At 42.3% G+C, this 17580-nt stretch overlaps 1 protein-coding gene across 3 annotated transcripts in view; it reads right to left on the bottom strand.

Moving 5' to 3' along the window:
• SLC25A26 (solute carrier family 25 member 26) overlaps positions 1 to 17580 on the bottom strand; it is an 842602-nt gene that overhangs the window by 120258 nt on the left and 704764 nt on the right. For all 3 annotated transcript variants that reach the window (XR_014968508.1, XM_085624764.1, XM_085624765.1), the window contains one exon: positions 6002 to 6071. Coding sequence is in view for 2 of the 3 variants with exons in the window: in XM_085624764.1 (XP_085480890.1) it covers positions 6002 to 6071 (70 nt within the window). In the remaining variant the exon portion in view is untranslated. The remainder of the gene's footprint in view (positions 1 to 6001; positions 6072 to 17580) is intronic.

Raw genomic sequence — 17580 nt, 5'->3', positions numbered from 1 at the left:
AGCAGCAGCTTCCTGCTCTCCTAGCATGCACTGAGACTTCAGGATGCTAGTGTTTTAAGCTTTAGCTCTGCAATTGTTCCTCATTCACTGGAAACACCAGGGTGTAAGAAAACTCTACAACCCTTTCCAATGCATCTCTAGTCGAAGCTACTCTGTGTTCGTTTGTCGTAGTTACATGCCAGCACGCTGCTGGACAGAGGTCCGCACTGCATACAATCAAGCATCATTGAGATGATCACATCTGTGACCAGCACTGTATCAAATCACAGTGCAAACTGTAATCGCACAAATATGCCATGACACCAAGATGCTAAAGTCATTGCTAATTCATGACCGCGGCATTGCTAATTAATGAGGGTGGGCAGGATCATTTAAAGACACTCTTTCTGCCTCTGGAGCATTTCTTCATTGTGAAGTAAAACAAGCGGCAGCCAGCACAGATTGCATTTTCATTTATGCGTTCATGTACACTGTACAATATGGCAATGTGGAAAAACTATTGAGGCTTCTCTGCCGTGTAGTAAGTGTACCCGAAAACAGGAATATATATTTCTCGAATATGTTTAAGGGTCGATTCATTCCTCATTTAGAATAGGCCAAGCAGAGGAAAAAGTCTTGTTAGATGAGTGGTAAAAGCAGAATTCAGTGCATGTAACATGGTGGTATCAGTGCATCCGAAATATTAGAAATATCAAATCACAGCATAGCTAACTCATGCATGTTAGCATCAGCAAGAACTGGTGCTACCTTTGCACGTTTAAAAGCAGAAAAAGCACAACTTTCAAAAGTTATCCATCATTTAGTGCTCGTAATCATGGTAATATCATGATACTGGCTGCATTAACACATTTACAGAACTGAGGTATTACAGCAGAAAATCTGTCAAACTCCGATTGCCAGATGTACTAACCCTTTTTGTGGTCCCAAAGATTCTGAATGACAAACTCAGACCATTTGTTGCAACCTCAAAAAACATGGCCTTTATCTATGTACCAGACTCATCTGTGAATCAGTAACATATTAGTGAATTCCAATTTGTGTCTGCGACTGCAAACTGCATCAATAGGGGCGTGTTTAGGACGTCCTTCCAGAATAGCGATTCGGAATGGGATTTATCAATGTTTTGCAATTTAAATCTGCTTGCAAACATTAACATTTTACCAACAATTTAAAGGTAGTGGAAATCGTTTGCCAACAGGAAGTTGTCTCCAAGGGACCCCTCCTCCTTGTGAATGCTGATATAATTTTTTTTTCTTCTTCAAAGAGCAAGTAGTGGTGCCGTGAACCACTGTCTACTCATTCCATTTCATTAGGAAAACGGACTACACTTCTTTTTTTAAATAAGTGATTGCTTTATTTAAACGCAATCACAGACGTAGCAGTCTGCTGACCGCAGCCTGCCACCGTCAGTGTGATGGCAGTGAATCATAGTGGGTTGCAATTTGTAACCTGCCACATTAACATTCATGAGGTAGGTCGATTTGCGACCCACTACAATTCGGTATTTCACCGACCAACCTCTTAGTACATTCAAATTCAAATTCAAATTCAAATCTTTATTTCGGTTATTGCTAACCATAAAAGACATACATAAAATATACAATACATCATTACAAGAGCACCAACCATTTCAGTACACAAAGAAAAAGGATATTGCTCTCTAAAATATGAACACCGAGCGAGGGGCATGGTTTCACTGGTCCAGGCAGTTTCTCAATCTAATACATAATTTTAAAAATTCCTTCATTTGGAGAACACTGTCACTGTGCAAAAGCTGCAAATACAAAAGAGCCGGTCTGATTTGTTTAAAATCAAGTTTTTTTAAAAGAGTCACTAAATATAATTTACGAGGAAATTCATAAAATTTGCATAAAAAGATAAAATGCAGCATATCCTGCGGAGACTTTCCGTCGCAGCCGCAGGGCGCTGCCAATTTATTAAAAATATCACATTTAGGTCGAATAAGCAGATGATGAAATTGATTAAACCTAAATCTGGTCAGTAAAAATTTCTCATGTGAAGAAAAAGACCCTTCCAAATATGGTTCAATGGCCAAGGTAGTCTTAAGCATAACAAATTTTCTCACACTTGGTTTCTGGAGCTCCACGTCTTCTCTCGTGGTCCTCTTATCACACAAAAATAATTGTTTAATTTGCTCCAAATCTCCCCTGATAATTGTTTGAGGATTAGAAAAAAGATCAGGGCGACCAAGTTTGTCAAAATTTGTTTTTAAATAGCTTAGCCAAGGAGAACTCAATGCCTTGTCCAATGACATAAAGTCCTTAATGATTAAGTGTGTTAGGGGTATGTTCTCATTTAGCCAAATTTTAAGCCAAAACATCAAAGGGCGTAAGGAAAGCAAGTCGCATATATATTGGGACCCCAACTCCTCATGGACGGCGAAATTAGCCGTACCAGATGGGACACACAATAAGCGCTTCATAAAACGATTTTCAACAATCTGTAATTGCTCTCCATTAACATACCCCCAAAGTTCACTACCATAGGATACAGTTGCCACAGACTTAGCGTTGTACAATTTCAACATTGCACAGATTGGCTTTTTTCCCAATTTGGTTGCAAAATTAAATATTGATGCATTAACCCTCACCATTTCACCTTTTTTCTTTACAAGATGGGGTTCCCAATTTAATTTTGTATCAAAGAGAACTCCTAGATAACAAAATGTTTTAGTTGAGGGTATTATTTCTCCGCCAATCCTAAATTGGAAGGGTTTTCTTGGTTGCTGACCAACTTGTAATACAAAAGATTTAGTGTTATTTATCAAGAGGTCTCTATCTCTCATAAATGTATTAAAAGCTGTTAGTAATGATTGCAATCCCCTCTCGGTCCTAGATATAAGTACTGCATCATCTGCGTAGAGAAGTATTGGAATTCCTCGCCTGCCAACTCTAGGACAGTCAGCATGAACATCTTGTAGCACCCCATCTAAATCATTAATGTAAAAGTTAAAAAGAAAGGGGGCCAGGATGCAGCCCTGCCGGACACCCTTTCCAATACTAAAATTATTAGATACACTCAGATCCAGGGAATATCTCACATTGGCACTGGTATTATGGTGCAGGGCAACCAAGAAATCAACCAGACCGCTATCAACCCCTTTTGACCTCATGGATTGCCACAGCTTACACCGATTGACACAGTCGAACGCTGAAGACAAATCCATAAAGGCAAGATGAATGGTACCTTTCTGTATTATGGTATATTTACTTAAGATCAGGAAAAGGTTAAGGCATTGAGTAGTTGTGGATCGGCCTTTACAAAATCCGTACTGCGAAAGAGACATAATGTTCTTTTCCTCCACCCACTCTACCAATCTTTGCAGTACAATTCTTCCTACAATCTTAACCATAGAATCTAGTAGAGAGATCGGGCGATAGCAGTGTGGGCTGCCCTTGTCACCCTTTTTAAAAACTGGGACAATTGTGGAAACACCCCATGATCGTGGACATCCTTCTTTTACAGCTGCGTTAAAAACTGACTCCAAAATCGGTGCCCAAAAGCTAGGATCAGATTTATACAAATCAGGGGGGATCCCGTCCGGGCCAGGAGCTTTTCCACCTGTGATTCCCTGTATTCCCTCTAAGACCTCAATTCTATTAAAAACAATCTGCACACCAGTTTTACTACAGTCAGTACTAGTATCCATGTCCTCTGCACAGCAGTATAATTTTTTAAAGTGCTCTTCCCACTCCTCCTTAGATATATAACTTTCAGTACCATTTCCCGGGTCCTGTGTCAAAAATGGTTTTCTCATCAAGGCCCAGAAAGCTGTACTACTTCCAAGGGTGGCAGGATCTAGGATCGCTAACCACGCCTCTTCCCTTAGAGATTCCTTATGTCTTGCAATAGTGTTTTTATAAATCGTTCTACATTGCTGGACATCAGCTTTTATCCTAGGCTTGGATGACAATGCTGCTCTTAGATTTTTGGCTGCTAGAGTGCAGTCCTTGTTAAACCACTTTGGACCTTTTAGGGAGTCTGAATTTTTTATAGGAACTGATAGTAATTGAGATACCTTCATCGCTAAACGATTGAAGGCATTTAGAACAATGTTTGGGAGTGCATCTACTTGCGTGCATAACGAAATTTCGTCAGCACAAGTAGTTTTTATTTTGGTATATAGTTGATCAGGAGTTACCATGGACCATCTCAGACGGCGTCTGCCATCAGTGGTGTTCACCCTACCGATAAGAGATTCCACTCTTTCTTTTGCTATCAGTGGACCCCTCAAAAGAGCAGTGAGAGGATTGTGATCACTAAATTCACTGTCTTCGATAGAGAAGGATCCCACAAAAGACTGCATGGCAGATGTTAACAAAATAAAATCTATAAAAGTTGCCCTGCCATTCCCCTTAAACGTTGGGGTATCAAAACGCTTATTTGGGGCCATCAATGCCATCATAGGAGTTAATTCTAATTCATTAAGCATATCATTCAAGTGTTCCCCCTCAGTTGTGTGCTCAAAATGAAAGTTCTCACAGACCGAGCAATTAAATTCTGTGATCAATTTAAAAAGAGGGTCTCCACAGGGATGAACATTAAAATCCCCAACCACCATGAGGTTGTGAAAACAGCCCTTCATGGAGTTACTGATAAAGGAATGCAATGTAGCTATATGACTAGAGTTGGTGCTACAAATAGTAGAATTATAAAAATTGACCAGACCGGCCGTACAGTTTTCTCCGTTTAAAACTAAACCAATAATACCAGTGTGGTTAGTTGTAATTCTCCGAACCTTACAACATAAAGCTATAGATATAAACACAACCAGGCCCCCCTTAGCTCTACCCCTATTTGTTGCTACTGCCGGTACGTAGTAGGCCTTAAACCCTTCCAGGAAGTAATTACAATCGATTGACCAAGTTTCCTGTAAACAGATAATTTGGTACTTTTTGATATACTCAATCCAATTGCAATCCTCCATTTTGGAACCAAGACCCGCAATGTTCCAGGATATTATATTATTAGAGATATTGACAGCCAAATTACGTTCCGAACATTTCATATCCGTTAAGCCATGAATTTCCTGCCCACCCGATACCTCCTGTCAGTCACATAGCTCTAATCCCGAGAGGGCATCAAATCTATTATGAGTTGCAATGTTGAAACGCAATCACAGACGTAGCAGTCTGCTGACCGCAGCCTGCCACCGTCAGTGTGATGGCAGTGAATCATAGTGGGTTGCAATTTGTAACCTGCCACATTAACATTCATGAGGTAGGTCGATTTGCGACCCACTACAATTCGGTATTTCACCGACCAACCTCTTAGTACATACTTTGGTTTGCAAAATACCAACTATTAGCATAAATACAGGTCGCAAATGATGCCCCTATTTTGAGAGCAGTGCTTGGGACATCTGGCCCACAGCGAGGTTCTATGCGTATCTTCTGATAAGTCTGTAATACAATATTAGATGCGCTCCCCCTTCTCTGGCTGTGCTCTGGCCGGGGTTGGCCAGATGTCTGGGTCTCCGGTTGTGTAACTGAGCGCGCTGCAGCCTGCAGCCTTTTGCTGTAGATCCCCTGCTCTCCTGACACCAGTTAATCTGTACTGCTGTCAAGCCTGCCACATGACCCGTGAGTCACGGACCTCCCGATGAAATCATTTAAAACCCCAGGAGAACTGCTTGGGGCAGACAGCTGCGCCGCCCCGCACCCAGGCGGATTGTTCCCGCCGAGGAATTCACAGATCATCTCGAAAAACAACCCCAAAGCCTGAATGACAGGCCCACCACTTCAAACAAGAGAAATTTGTCAAAAACAAATTGGCTGTCCTTCAAAGGGACACCTTTTTGCACTTTGCCCTTCTCTCGTTCCTCCTCGCCTCCGACCTATCTAAAGCAGCTCAGCTTTTTGTTTCCGCGTGAAGAAAAAAAAATAAACACCTCAGAAAATCCTGTTTTTGCGCGCGCAAGAATCGCTTCACTTCTCTCGCGCCTTTGGCATTTCACAGTACAACGTATACTTCACCGCACCTGCGAACGCTCCACAGACAGCAGACTGCCAAGAATCCACCACATGACCCTGCTTCCACGACCAGAGATCCTGCAGGGAGAGAGGAACGAAAATTAAAGTTAATAAACGTTGGAAACCAGCTGAAAGCCCTCTGGGTTAACTCCGAGGATGGGAACTTATGGGAGAAGTTATTTTCGTGGCATTTTTCAAATGATGCAATGAGTGATGTTCCCAAAGAAACGTCACTGTGCCAGGATGCGAGCAGATGGCAGTCTGGAGCTAAATAGCACACACAACAAATCACGTGGGGGCCCGTGATCTATTGCACAGCCCTGCAGCAGTGCAGCTTTTGAAATATGCTAGAAGCTCATTTTTCCTCGGAGATGACAAATATGAAACTAAATACTGGCGGAACGCTGTCAATGACGTGTTATCTGCCAGAGGGTAAACGTCAGCACGTCTCGATCTCTTTGTAAAACCAGAGAGGTTTCTGACACTCTGTTACTCTTAATTGTGATAGTTTGTCATAGGCATCACACAACACTCCACCTGAAAAGAATGGAAAGCCATTTAACATTACATTATCTTTAAAGTACACCACCTTAAACATGAAAATGATTCTTGTTTGTAAAACGACTCACAACAAAACCCCACTTAATGATAAACTTGAAAGTTTTGAAGAAAAATGGAGGCGGCACCAGGAATGAAGTCACAAATTCGTAAACGTGAACTTATTCAAAACAATCCTTTATTCTTCTTCATGTTTTTTCATTGTTCATTTATCTTCTGTAAAGATTTTTATCTCGACACGCTGATAACTCTTGAGCGTGTCTGTGTCTTTAATATATCAGCACGATGCCTCTAATATAAATAATTGGTGATTAGCCTTAAAAATAAGCGTTTTAAAAGTATGCACCTAGTAGAGATTGAGAACACTCTAAGATGGCGCAGAACGTTTTGGTGTAAGTATAATCTAAGTTGCTTCCCGTCGAGAGACACGTTATAAGCTGCCCGAAATATGGAATCGGTTGCTTTCCTCCCGGACTGTGGGCATGGAGCCTCACATCGTGAGCGTCAATTGTAACGCGTACTGAAGTGAGTAGATACTATTGGTAGTTAATTTATTTGTATATGAGGCCACTGTTGCAGTACCCCTATTTTATAATGAGTTGTGGTAGCCCTAAGGACTTAATATTTGTTGCAACAACGTTTAACTTTATTCATGGTCAGGCTACATCTAATTAGTATGCCTTATGCAAGACGCATAGACTACGTCCCGCTACGATTTTGCCACAAGCTGCTAGGGGCATTTAAAATAACCATGGTCGCCTTTTTTATTATGGGTTCGACCTTTCTTACTTGAGTGTCGTTTACGATCTTTTGAAAATATGTGGACACTGTGGCTTAGTTGGGTATTTTATAGTAAGGGCAAATATTGTTCTACCAGTTATATATAACTGACTTCTGTTTATCTAAGATATTACTATGGAACAAAAGCTCTACTGTTAGACAATGGACTTTATCATATATTTACTACCACAAGCTTGCAGTGATTTACAGTGATTAGATGTGAGATGCAATCTTTGATTTGTCGCATTGCTGGGACATTGTTCAAAGGTACTTATAAGCGATGTTCGTGTAAGTTCAGGGCAGATACTTTCTTTCAGATATAATGCCCATACTGGTCTAGAGTGTTAATTGTGTCTACATATGGCAACAGTGGTTATGACATTTCTTAACTATATGTTTTCTCAGGCTCTGAAATTGGGGGTTTATTATAACCCAAGCCTTAGTTACATATGAACTATATTACCACAAGTTAACTAACGATCGTGAGAAACTTATTGTTGTCATTGTTCTTAAAAATCCTTTCCCCTTTTTCACATAAGTTGGAGAGTTATATTTGCCTATATATGTATGTACATTCTTGTTGGGATTTGACAAATAATTGGCTATTTGGTGAGACTGTAATGAGCGTTATTCGCTCACTTTCGGATAAATTGTATCATACCCATTTCTCTTTGTTTATTATTGGATGATCTTCACTCTGGATACTACTAGTAAAACCTTATCGAAACCTTTGCTTCATTATCGTGAGATTTCATTTATTTATTTATTATTATCATATTTTGGAAACTGTTTTTATTAGGTTTTCTCACCTATATTGCGTGTTATTGTAAGCTTGTATTGTTTACATATGTTGTTATATTATGTTTGTCTTTCTCCTCCTTGAAAGTTTTTTCTTTGTGACAGTATGGATTGCATTTAAGTAATCGGTCAAATGGTTACATGACCGTTAATAGTGTCAGCCTTGTACAAATCTGTCCTTTTTAAATCTGTATACATCTTGTATTGTAAAGAGATATATATATGTTGTGACGCTGATAAGTTGTGTCTATATGTATTGTTTGATATGGTTTGTTTATTTATTTTTTGATTTAGGGTTTAGTGTCATCAGTGTGATAGGATTAAAATGCCTATGTATGTCAAATGTTTACGTTATATTTATGTGGATATTTATATGTTGTTTTATGTTGCTTGCAGCCCTGATGAAGTTCCATTAAAAGGAACGAAACGCGTTGGCTGTTGTCCTGTGTGTTCCTATCTTTTATATGAAGAAGAATAAAGGATTGTTTTGAATAAGTTCACGTTTACGAATTCGTCACTTCATTCCTGGTGCTGCCTCCATTTTTCTTCAAAAGTCTCTTCTCGGCTTACGCTCATGGCTCAGGTGTGGGTTACACTGGGAATAATGATTGCAAAGCGGAACATTGCACAGAGATGGGGGTCGGAGGAAATACCGACGATAACAACTTGGTGTAGTGATATGGATGGGGTTATGATAACTGAAAAAACAGTATACAGTAACCGTGGATGCCCGAGTAAATGGACTAAAGTATGGGGAGGATGGAATAAATGTAGAGGATATATTTGTGAGCCTCCTAAGGCACGGTCTGGGGAAACATCTGAGGAAGAAAATGTATAGATATGTGATAATAATGTAAGAATGGTAATTGAATTTGGAGTTCGGTTAAATGTACAATCGGAATGCGAAAGTCATAAGTTTATTGGAATGTACTTCTATCTAACTATGAGGATGTGAAACATATAAATTGTTTCCTTTGTAAACAATCAATAACAATATATTTTTTAAAAAGTCTCTTCTCTGGATTTCCAGTGAGATCTATCCACAGCAGGTCTTGGAGACGTCTGGCACAGGAGCTACTTATTTATGGGACTTTGACATTGATGTGCGCAACATTAGTCGGCTGTGGGATCGTTTGTTTGTCATAAACTTGAAAGTTTACCTCATTACCAGAGCCTGTGTCCACTGGAGGTCCTTGACATGCTCCAATGTAACTGATCAGTAGATGTCTCCTGACCATTTATCTTACTACAGCTGCTGTATTATTCCTTTCTTACAGGCTGTAAGGGTAGCAGCTCATTGCCCATCCCAGTTCCAATTTTTCGTCCTTCTTCACAGTTTCTGGGGCGCCATAATCTATAGAGAGTCCTCAAGCGACAATGTGGGCACTCAGTGAAATTAGGCAGACCCTCCACTGGTCTCTCCATACTACAGTTCCAGTTTCCACAGCCCCTGACCAGTGGCAGCATTATACTATTTAAAGAAGCCTGATAATATAATAGTATCCACATTTGTAAAGCGCGAACAATAACCCGTAAGGGTCTCTAGGCGCTGGGGACCGTCGGGAAGATTAAGCAAGCTATTGCCCAGAGTCACATGGTGCTGGGCTAATCTGCCGCGGGCGCCAGGGATCGAACCGAGATCCCCAGATTCCGGTGTCAGTTGCCCTGGCTGCGGCGCCACCCCTCTTCCCAACCGGCTTAACCATCTACAATAGGTACAGTGGTTGTGGCAAACGGGGCACCTTGGGGATGATTTTGCTGTAACGGTGAATGTTCACAAATATAATGTCCATAGTTCCCGAGATAATGAACGCCAACATTGAAAAGTGTGAGCCAGAAGGATTGTTTGCAATCATCTATAATGAAACTGACATTATGCTTAGCCTCAGCTGATTATAAACATAAGACTACAAGAAATGGTGATTGAAAGATGGGAGAGGGAATATCTGCTGCTAACAGTGAAACAAGGGCAGCCCCATCTCCAAATTGTTCTTCCTCGCTGTCTTCCTTTGTCTCAAAGACATGCTGGAAGAGACTACATAAAGGTTCCAGCTAGAGGCCCTGGAGGTTGCATAGTCACTACCACATAGGCATTAGCCACCTCAGCACATTCTGGGAAAGGGAAAAGGCTGGACAAGCAGTGACGTAACTGACAGTGGTCCGATACCCAAATGCAAATAACTGTACATATATGCTTGCGTCCTGTCCCAGTTCAAAGAAAACTGTGACATTAAAAAGACCAGCGTGCATCTTGTTGTGGAGGTTGAGAACGTTAAGCTGAAATAATGCTAATTTTTTCTTGGGTGGGAACAAGCCCGGAGGCTGTACTACAGCTCTACTTGCTTACACTGCTGCTGACCTTCCTGCATGGAAGCCGAGCAGGTCCAAGGAGCCTAGAGCATGGACACATCGCATTAAAGATTTTTTTCCTCCAGACCAGAAGAGGGCTACCACAATAAACCACCATCATCAAGTGCAGGTGAGTTGGGTGGTGACTCTCTGACAAGTACATTACCCCCATGCACCATCTTTTGTTGTACAGACTTGGAATGCAGAACAACAGCACCCAGTTAGCCTGCATTCTAGCCAGTGCTTAATTTGTAAATAAGTAAGTGCCAGGGCCTTCGTCAGTAGGCCATGGCAGCTTGCACCAATCATTGCCTCTGCAAGCGCTGCCAGTGGCATAACCAACACAACTACTAACCATCGCTCTCCTACAAGGGTGACAATTAGGGCTATTCCAGGTCCCCAAAACGAAAAGAATGGTATGGGCAGCAGGTATTAGTCATTTTTAATGTGTAATGAATGAATAAAAAACTATTGTTGTGCTCATCTCTAAATTAGGCTAACAATGCCAACATGTTGCAGAGTGCCATAGCGCTGGTGTTGACAAATAGGTGCCGGTGCCGAGCACCGGAAACCACCAGCTCAAATTAAGCACTGATTCTAGCCTGATCAGGAAAACTGCATTTACAATGCAGGCTTAACCATGTGTGCTGTTGCATTCCAAGCAGAAAACGCTTGCCCAATCCGCGCTCCAGATGCGGAGTGGATGGGCGGGGAGAGGAACAGGAAGGTTCGGGACGGAAAGGACCGGCACGCGGCTTGGTAAGTAGGGCTGGGGCCGGAAGGTGGGGGGAGGGTGGTTCGGGGTACTTTTTAGGGCTGAGGGATAGTTTTAGGGCTCAGGACTTGGGGGAGGAGCAGTTTTCAGCGCAAGCGGACAGTTTTAGGGTTCAGGGTGGGGGTCGTTTTTTGAGCTGGGAGCCCGGTTTTAGGGCTTAGGGTGGAGGTGAAGGTAGATTTTAGGGCTAGGGCGGGTAGATTACAGGGCTGAGGGCCGGGATTTAGGGCTCAGGGCAGGGGGAGGTTGGGGTGTACTGTTTTACCAATCATGCCTTTACAATGAAGGCATACATGGTAAAAGCAATCGTGGTAAAGACGCAGTCGCTGTTTAGCATGCGGTGTTAAGGCATGCGTGGTTTAGGGAAACGTCATTCCGTCATACAACCGCCAGATCAAGAAGTGACTGAGTGGTCCCGGTGAATGCCCTTTGTGTTTACACATGCCCCCACAAAGTAAGCTTGCCCTAAGAGTAGAGCCATGCAACCAAACTTGTTAGGACCTCCAGGTCATGAGATTACGAAAAATATAGGGACCACCCACCTCTAATGCTAAATCAGATGAGAAGTCTATTTTTTTAGATTTTTTTTTATGAGCAGCGAGTTTTTACCAAAACTGCTTTCTGCTAGGTTGCCTATTTCCTTTGGCACATCATTCAAATGCATCACCAAAAAACACCACACCCACCCCTCAAATGCAAACATAACACTGACTTGTGGGAAAGCTTTTCTTTTAAATTTTTTTATTGATGTTTCAACTAGATGCTGTGAGAAACTGAACATTACATTGAACAATCAAGACTATTTCGGAGTACAAATCTTATTTTACTTCTGTGAACACGCAATGCAATCGGGCTTCACACGTGCACTGAAAAGGCTACCACAACTATGATTCACAGAACTTCTGCAAACCTCAATCAGTTATAGTAAGCCGGAATTAACTAGATTATTTTGAACTTCGTGTGCTGTCTAATGTACATGGGGCTTCGAGGCTGCCTTTTGCTTAGTATTGGTTGGTTTCATTGTCAGCTTCTGTAGGCTTCCTTCCTCTTCATATGTTTGTCGCCCCCTGGAGCATGGACACATTACTTGTGTCCTTCTACTGCTCATTTTTTCAGGCACTGCTCTTTTTCTTTTTGTTTGAGCATTCCATGAAAGTGTGAGTTTTTCAGTTGTCTCTCAAGTACTGTGTGTGCGGTTGCCCACCCCCTACCACCTGTCTGAGTGGCTGCCCCATCCCTCATGTACGTGTGGTTGGCGCTACTCATTCCCGCAAACCTCTGTAGTTCGCATTCTTGCCCCCTCTGTTGTCTGTCTGTTTGTCCCACTCATAATCAGTTGCCCATCTGCTTGATCGCTCGCCACCCTCCCTTGTCCGTTCTCTTGCCCTCTCTACCGCCCTCTGCTGTCCATGTACTCCCCCAGCTCCCTTGCTCGTGTGCTTCTCCATCCCCTTTCGCCTGTCTTTTTCTCCCTCCCTTACTTCCTGCCTCCCTCCATCCCTCCATGTTGCCTTGTGGGTGCACTTGGCTAAAAATAGAAAAAGTGTTATGAGGCGGCTGACGTTGAGTCATAGCTCTTTTTCTTAAATACTTTTAGCGATGCGGGACAGCATCCATGCTGCTGTACAGCACAGCTACAAAACATTGATACCGCCAAATTATCTCATAAGCGAGACCTATTGGCTTTGACATTGCTTGCTTAACATAATGACTGATCCCCCACTTGTATATCATTGATAACTCTTTCAAGAATCCGAGTCTCTGTAATCTAAACGGATCTACCTTTAGGACACAATCAGGAAGGTCCTCCCCATATTAACATATGCATTTGGTTGGTTAGGGAAGTATCCAATGATCTCTGAAGGAACACATCCGCATATGGTAAATGCTAAGCAGAAACCTTCCTCAATTTCAATATAGCAACATTCAGTAGTCTTTTTTTCAGCACACTAAAGAAGGGGATTTAAATAAGACGCACCCTTGAACCAAGCTAATGCACCAGTACTGGAGCCTGAGCGCATCGGTAAGGTTTGAGGAAACTTACAGTACTACATGCCACCCAAATAGCTGTAGGTAATAGCCTTAACACAGATAGTAAAGCAGGTGAAACTGAGACGATCCACCGCTCTCCTCCCACCCAGACAATGCGTAGCCTTTTTCTCGAGTTTCCTCTATACTTAAAATAGTGAAGGCTAGACGGGTGTACAAAAACCTCCTATCATGCCTGGCAGGGTAATTACATTATAAAAGCATCTGTGCCTTTGGAAGCCCCCACAACAGAAAGTAAAACGCATACAAGGGTGACCAAGAAAAAAAAAATGGAAGCCTCAACCAGAGCCATGCAATGATACTACTGGATCAAAGCAAATACGAGACCAATCAACATATCCAAAAAGAGAGGAACACGCAGGAGAGTCATAATGAACGCAGCCCTAGCACACCTGTTGATAGGCTGATTACAGCTAGTTTTTAATAGTTATATTTCCTATCACCTATGTAAAGCCTTTTTATATTTTTGAACATAATTTTCTACTTTTAGTAAAGAAAAAAACAAACAGTTGGAAGCATCAAGTCTTGCTTTGAAAACAGCTTTTAACGAGATCAAAATGTACCCTGCTTTTATATGTCCCTTTTGGGTTTTCCTTCTGTGCTATTAGGAAGCACACATTTGTTTATGGCAGGTATCTAGCTACATCCAACTCTCGTCATACTTTTTAAAAGTAGAAAACAAACCTAATATTTATTCAGTGAAGAGGTTTTAGGATTTCATTTTTTATGTATACACTATTAATCATCTGTCAATATAGAATTAATGAAAAAGTAATCTGCATTTCTACTAACAACTTCAAAAATGGCCCGAGGCTTCCTAAGTAGCAGTTGAGGTGTGAGCCTGTCGTCGTGCCTACTTGAAAGATGAATGTGAGAGAAACTGCAGCAAACCAACAGTTATAAATATTTATGAGCAAGAAGTGTTATTTAATAAATTAAATTACGAAACTATAGTTTCTTATCATTATTAGCCCAGGGCAGAATACAGTGGATATACAATTCAACATAATCCAAGAACCTTCTTATATTGTCAAAGTACATTGTTTGTAGATCTTGGCCAGGCTAGAGAAAGGTTGTGTAGCATTAATTTTCATAATATACTTTCATTTAATCTCATTTCCCTTTTCAGTGCCTAGTGCAAGGTCACTGACCATGCACAGAACGGGAGCCATTTTATTCTTAAATTAATATTACATTTACTCTTAATTAGAATTCTGATTATAAGATATTCATATTGTTTTTGTAAGTTGTGTGTGCAGACTACGTGAATGTGAATGCGCCAGATAAATTACTAGAGTATATCTTTAAGACATTGATTACTTAATCATGTCTCTTATTTTCATGAAAACATTATTTTAAACTGGCTTTCACACGTCCTACAACTCACACGCATGCACATTTTAATATTTTAGTAGAGGATCCTACTTTTCCTTTATACTCAGTAGTCTGAGTTTTTTAGACCAGTATAAAATGTTCACAAAAAAGAAGGTCGGTTCCTGGCCTTGATCCCTTTCCAAATATATTTAGCAAATTATCAGGTATATATATATTTACCTACCAATAGCTGATGAATTTCTGAGATTTTTAGGTTTTGTTTTCTAACCATAACTGATTTTTTTCTTCTATATGTTAAGGTACTTTAACCAAAGCTCACCATCCCTTCGAATCACTTCTCTTTATTATATATATTACTTGGCACTCTATCAACATTCACTCCAGTTTGAAAATACGAGCCAACACTAATGGAGTCCCTTCTGATTACTTTAATCGGCAGGTACAGGGAAACACAACACATTTCAACTATTCACAGTCTTGATCACATGAGCATAGTCGTTAAAGCCGAATTTTATTGGGGACTACTGCTGTCATTAACATAGTAAACAGAATCTGGGGGGTCCGGACGGTGTGGCCGCCAACGTTTTTTCTTTCCAACTCCTGTGATCTCTCTCACGCATGCAGCATGTGTTTCCCACTTGTATTCTATGCTCTTATTGTTTGCTAGCGGCCGGCCCGAAGGTTGTAGGCCCATTTTTGTATCTCTTTTGACTTCTGCAATAAAGGTTTCAAAAAAAAAAAAACCATAGTAAACAGACTTTGCTTTACCCGAAAGTGCTCTCACATAAATCATAATGTCCAACAAAAAAGTGCAAATCCCGTTGCACATACCCCTTCAGTTGAATGAAAGGAAAACACAATAATATGCTCACAAAACGAAAGTTCCTTTTGGTGCATTTCAAACCAGTCAACTACGCATAAGTAACGCTCAATGGAACATTTGTATCAAATGCTTCAGAAAGTATGTGGACAATCCCTATTTGTTTAAGCTATAGTAGCCAATTACAGATTATGGGGATTTAGCTCCACGTGCTCTTAACAAACACTTAAGACCGTGACTGGTTGAAACGCGTTGCGTTTCCCGGTACCTGGGTACCTGCCGATTAAACTGCCATCAGAGGTGACTCTATATATTTTTTTTCTTTTCACTGACAAAACCAAAGGTTAAAGTAACATTATAGTTAGGTCAGATAAAAAGATCTGTTTTTGTAAAAGAAAAAAATATATATATATTGAAATTCACTAGAAAAACAAAGGTTAAGTAACATTATAGTTAGGTGAGTATGTCAGTGACAACATCAATGTTTTGAACTTGAAAAAAACCTCAGTAATTCACCAGTTATAGTTAGCAAAGCGAACTATAATTTGTTCCCCCGCAATCCACTGCTTATGAGCGCACAAATTACGTTACTCATGACATGTTCTATGACATCATTTATGACATCACTGTGCCGGGCCCTGTGGCCAACCCACCTGCAGGCAGCCGACCCCCCTGCTGGCAGCTAACCTCACAATGAGCACGGCCTTTCGTCGCACATAGCATGGGGTTGGCCACAGGTAGTCACCCGGAGGCAGCCAACCCCATGTTGTGCATTTCCTTTTCTCATACGTGGTGTGCTGCAGCCAGGACCTGCTTCCAACTCCCTGCAGGCTGGCAACCCCCCTTCCCCGCTGCATACAGCCTTTGGCCATGCACAGCTGGGGTTGTTCACAGAACTTAGCCTGCAGTTTCGCCCAGTGGACAAACCCCAGTAGACTGCAAATCCCACACCACGCACAGTCTTTGCTGTGCGCCGCATAGGGCTGGTCTTTGGGCCCAGGGACCCCATTCCAGGGGCAAATATAATGAAAAAGGGGAGGGAGGCTGCATGCCCCCCCTCCCTGAGCCTTATCAGGCCCTGAGAACCCAATCTCACAGGGCCATATGTTTTTTAAGGGGATGGGGGCATGTGGTCCCCCTCCCCAAGCATTTAAAAGGTCCTGGGGACCCCATCCCTTAGGGCTGTGCTTATTTTTAAAGGAGTGGGGGTCCCACGTGGCGCCTTTCCCCGAGCCTAATTAGGCCCTGGGGACCCCCTCACCCAGGGCCGTTTATTTTTCAAAGGGGAGAGGGGCCGTGTGGCCTTCCTCTTGAGCCTTATTAGGCTTTGAGGACCCCATACCGCTAGGCCCAAAGTATATTTTAAGGGGAGGGGGCATGCAGCCCCCATCCCTGGGCTTTTAAAAGGCTGGGCTCCAGGGAATTGAGTCCCTGGGGCTGTAAATAGCTCAAGGAGGGGGGACCATGTCACCCCCCCTTTAACTTAATTAGTGGCCCTGGAGGATGGGGTCCCCTACCATATACAGCTCGGGGAGGGGAGCGCAAGTACCCCTCCCTATATTAATAAATAGGGTCCCAGGAAGATGGGGTCTGGGGCCGGGGGCCAGACTGGGAACCAAAACCAGCCCTGGCAAAGTGCTCGGCCGGCCCCCCTGGGGATGGTGGTGCGGCCGAGCTGTTTGCCCGGGCCGGTTTCGGCCCATTTTGTTACATGGGGCGATATTGTAGCTATGCTGCAAATACGGCCCTGTGACAAAAGCAGCCCCCGGGGGCCCAAAACCAGCCCCTCGGGAAGGGGAGCTGCAGTTTCCTGAATTACAAAATGTGGGTGGCCCTCGGCCGCCATTTGGTTTGTTTTCTTTCGATCCTGTGGGAGTACTGCTGGATCATGGCAGAAACTGCAAATTTATTTTTAATTTTGGCTCAAGGGTCCCCCCATGAGTCCCAGGGCGTCAGGATATCACTACCCTACTACCTTATTGTTTTTACTTGCAACTTCAGGACAGGGAACTAAGTCATTGAGTCCTGTAACGGCTGCCAGCAAAAGTTTTCTGATGGGGAGGGCAGACAATCAGAGCGCTCGCTCCTACGGGAGTCTGACTCTCACACGATTGAGATCGCAC

This window comes from Triturus cristatus, chromosome 9 (assembly GCF_964204655.1).
Source record: "Triturus cristatus chromosome 9, aTriCri1.1, whole genome shotgun sequence".
Taxonomy (NCBI): domain Eukaryota; kingdom Metazoa; phylum Chordata; class Amphibia; order Caudata; family Salamandridae; genus Triturus; species Triturus cristatus.
The sequence above is the reverse complement of the archived record's forward strand: the minus strand, read 5'-3'. Positions and strand labels throughout refer to the sequence as shown.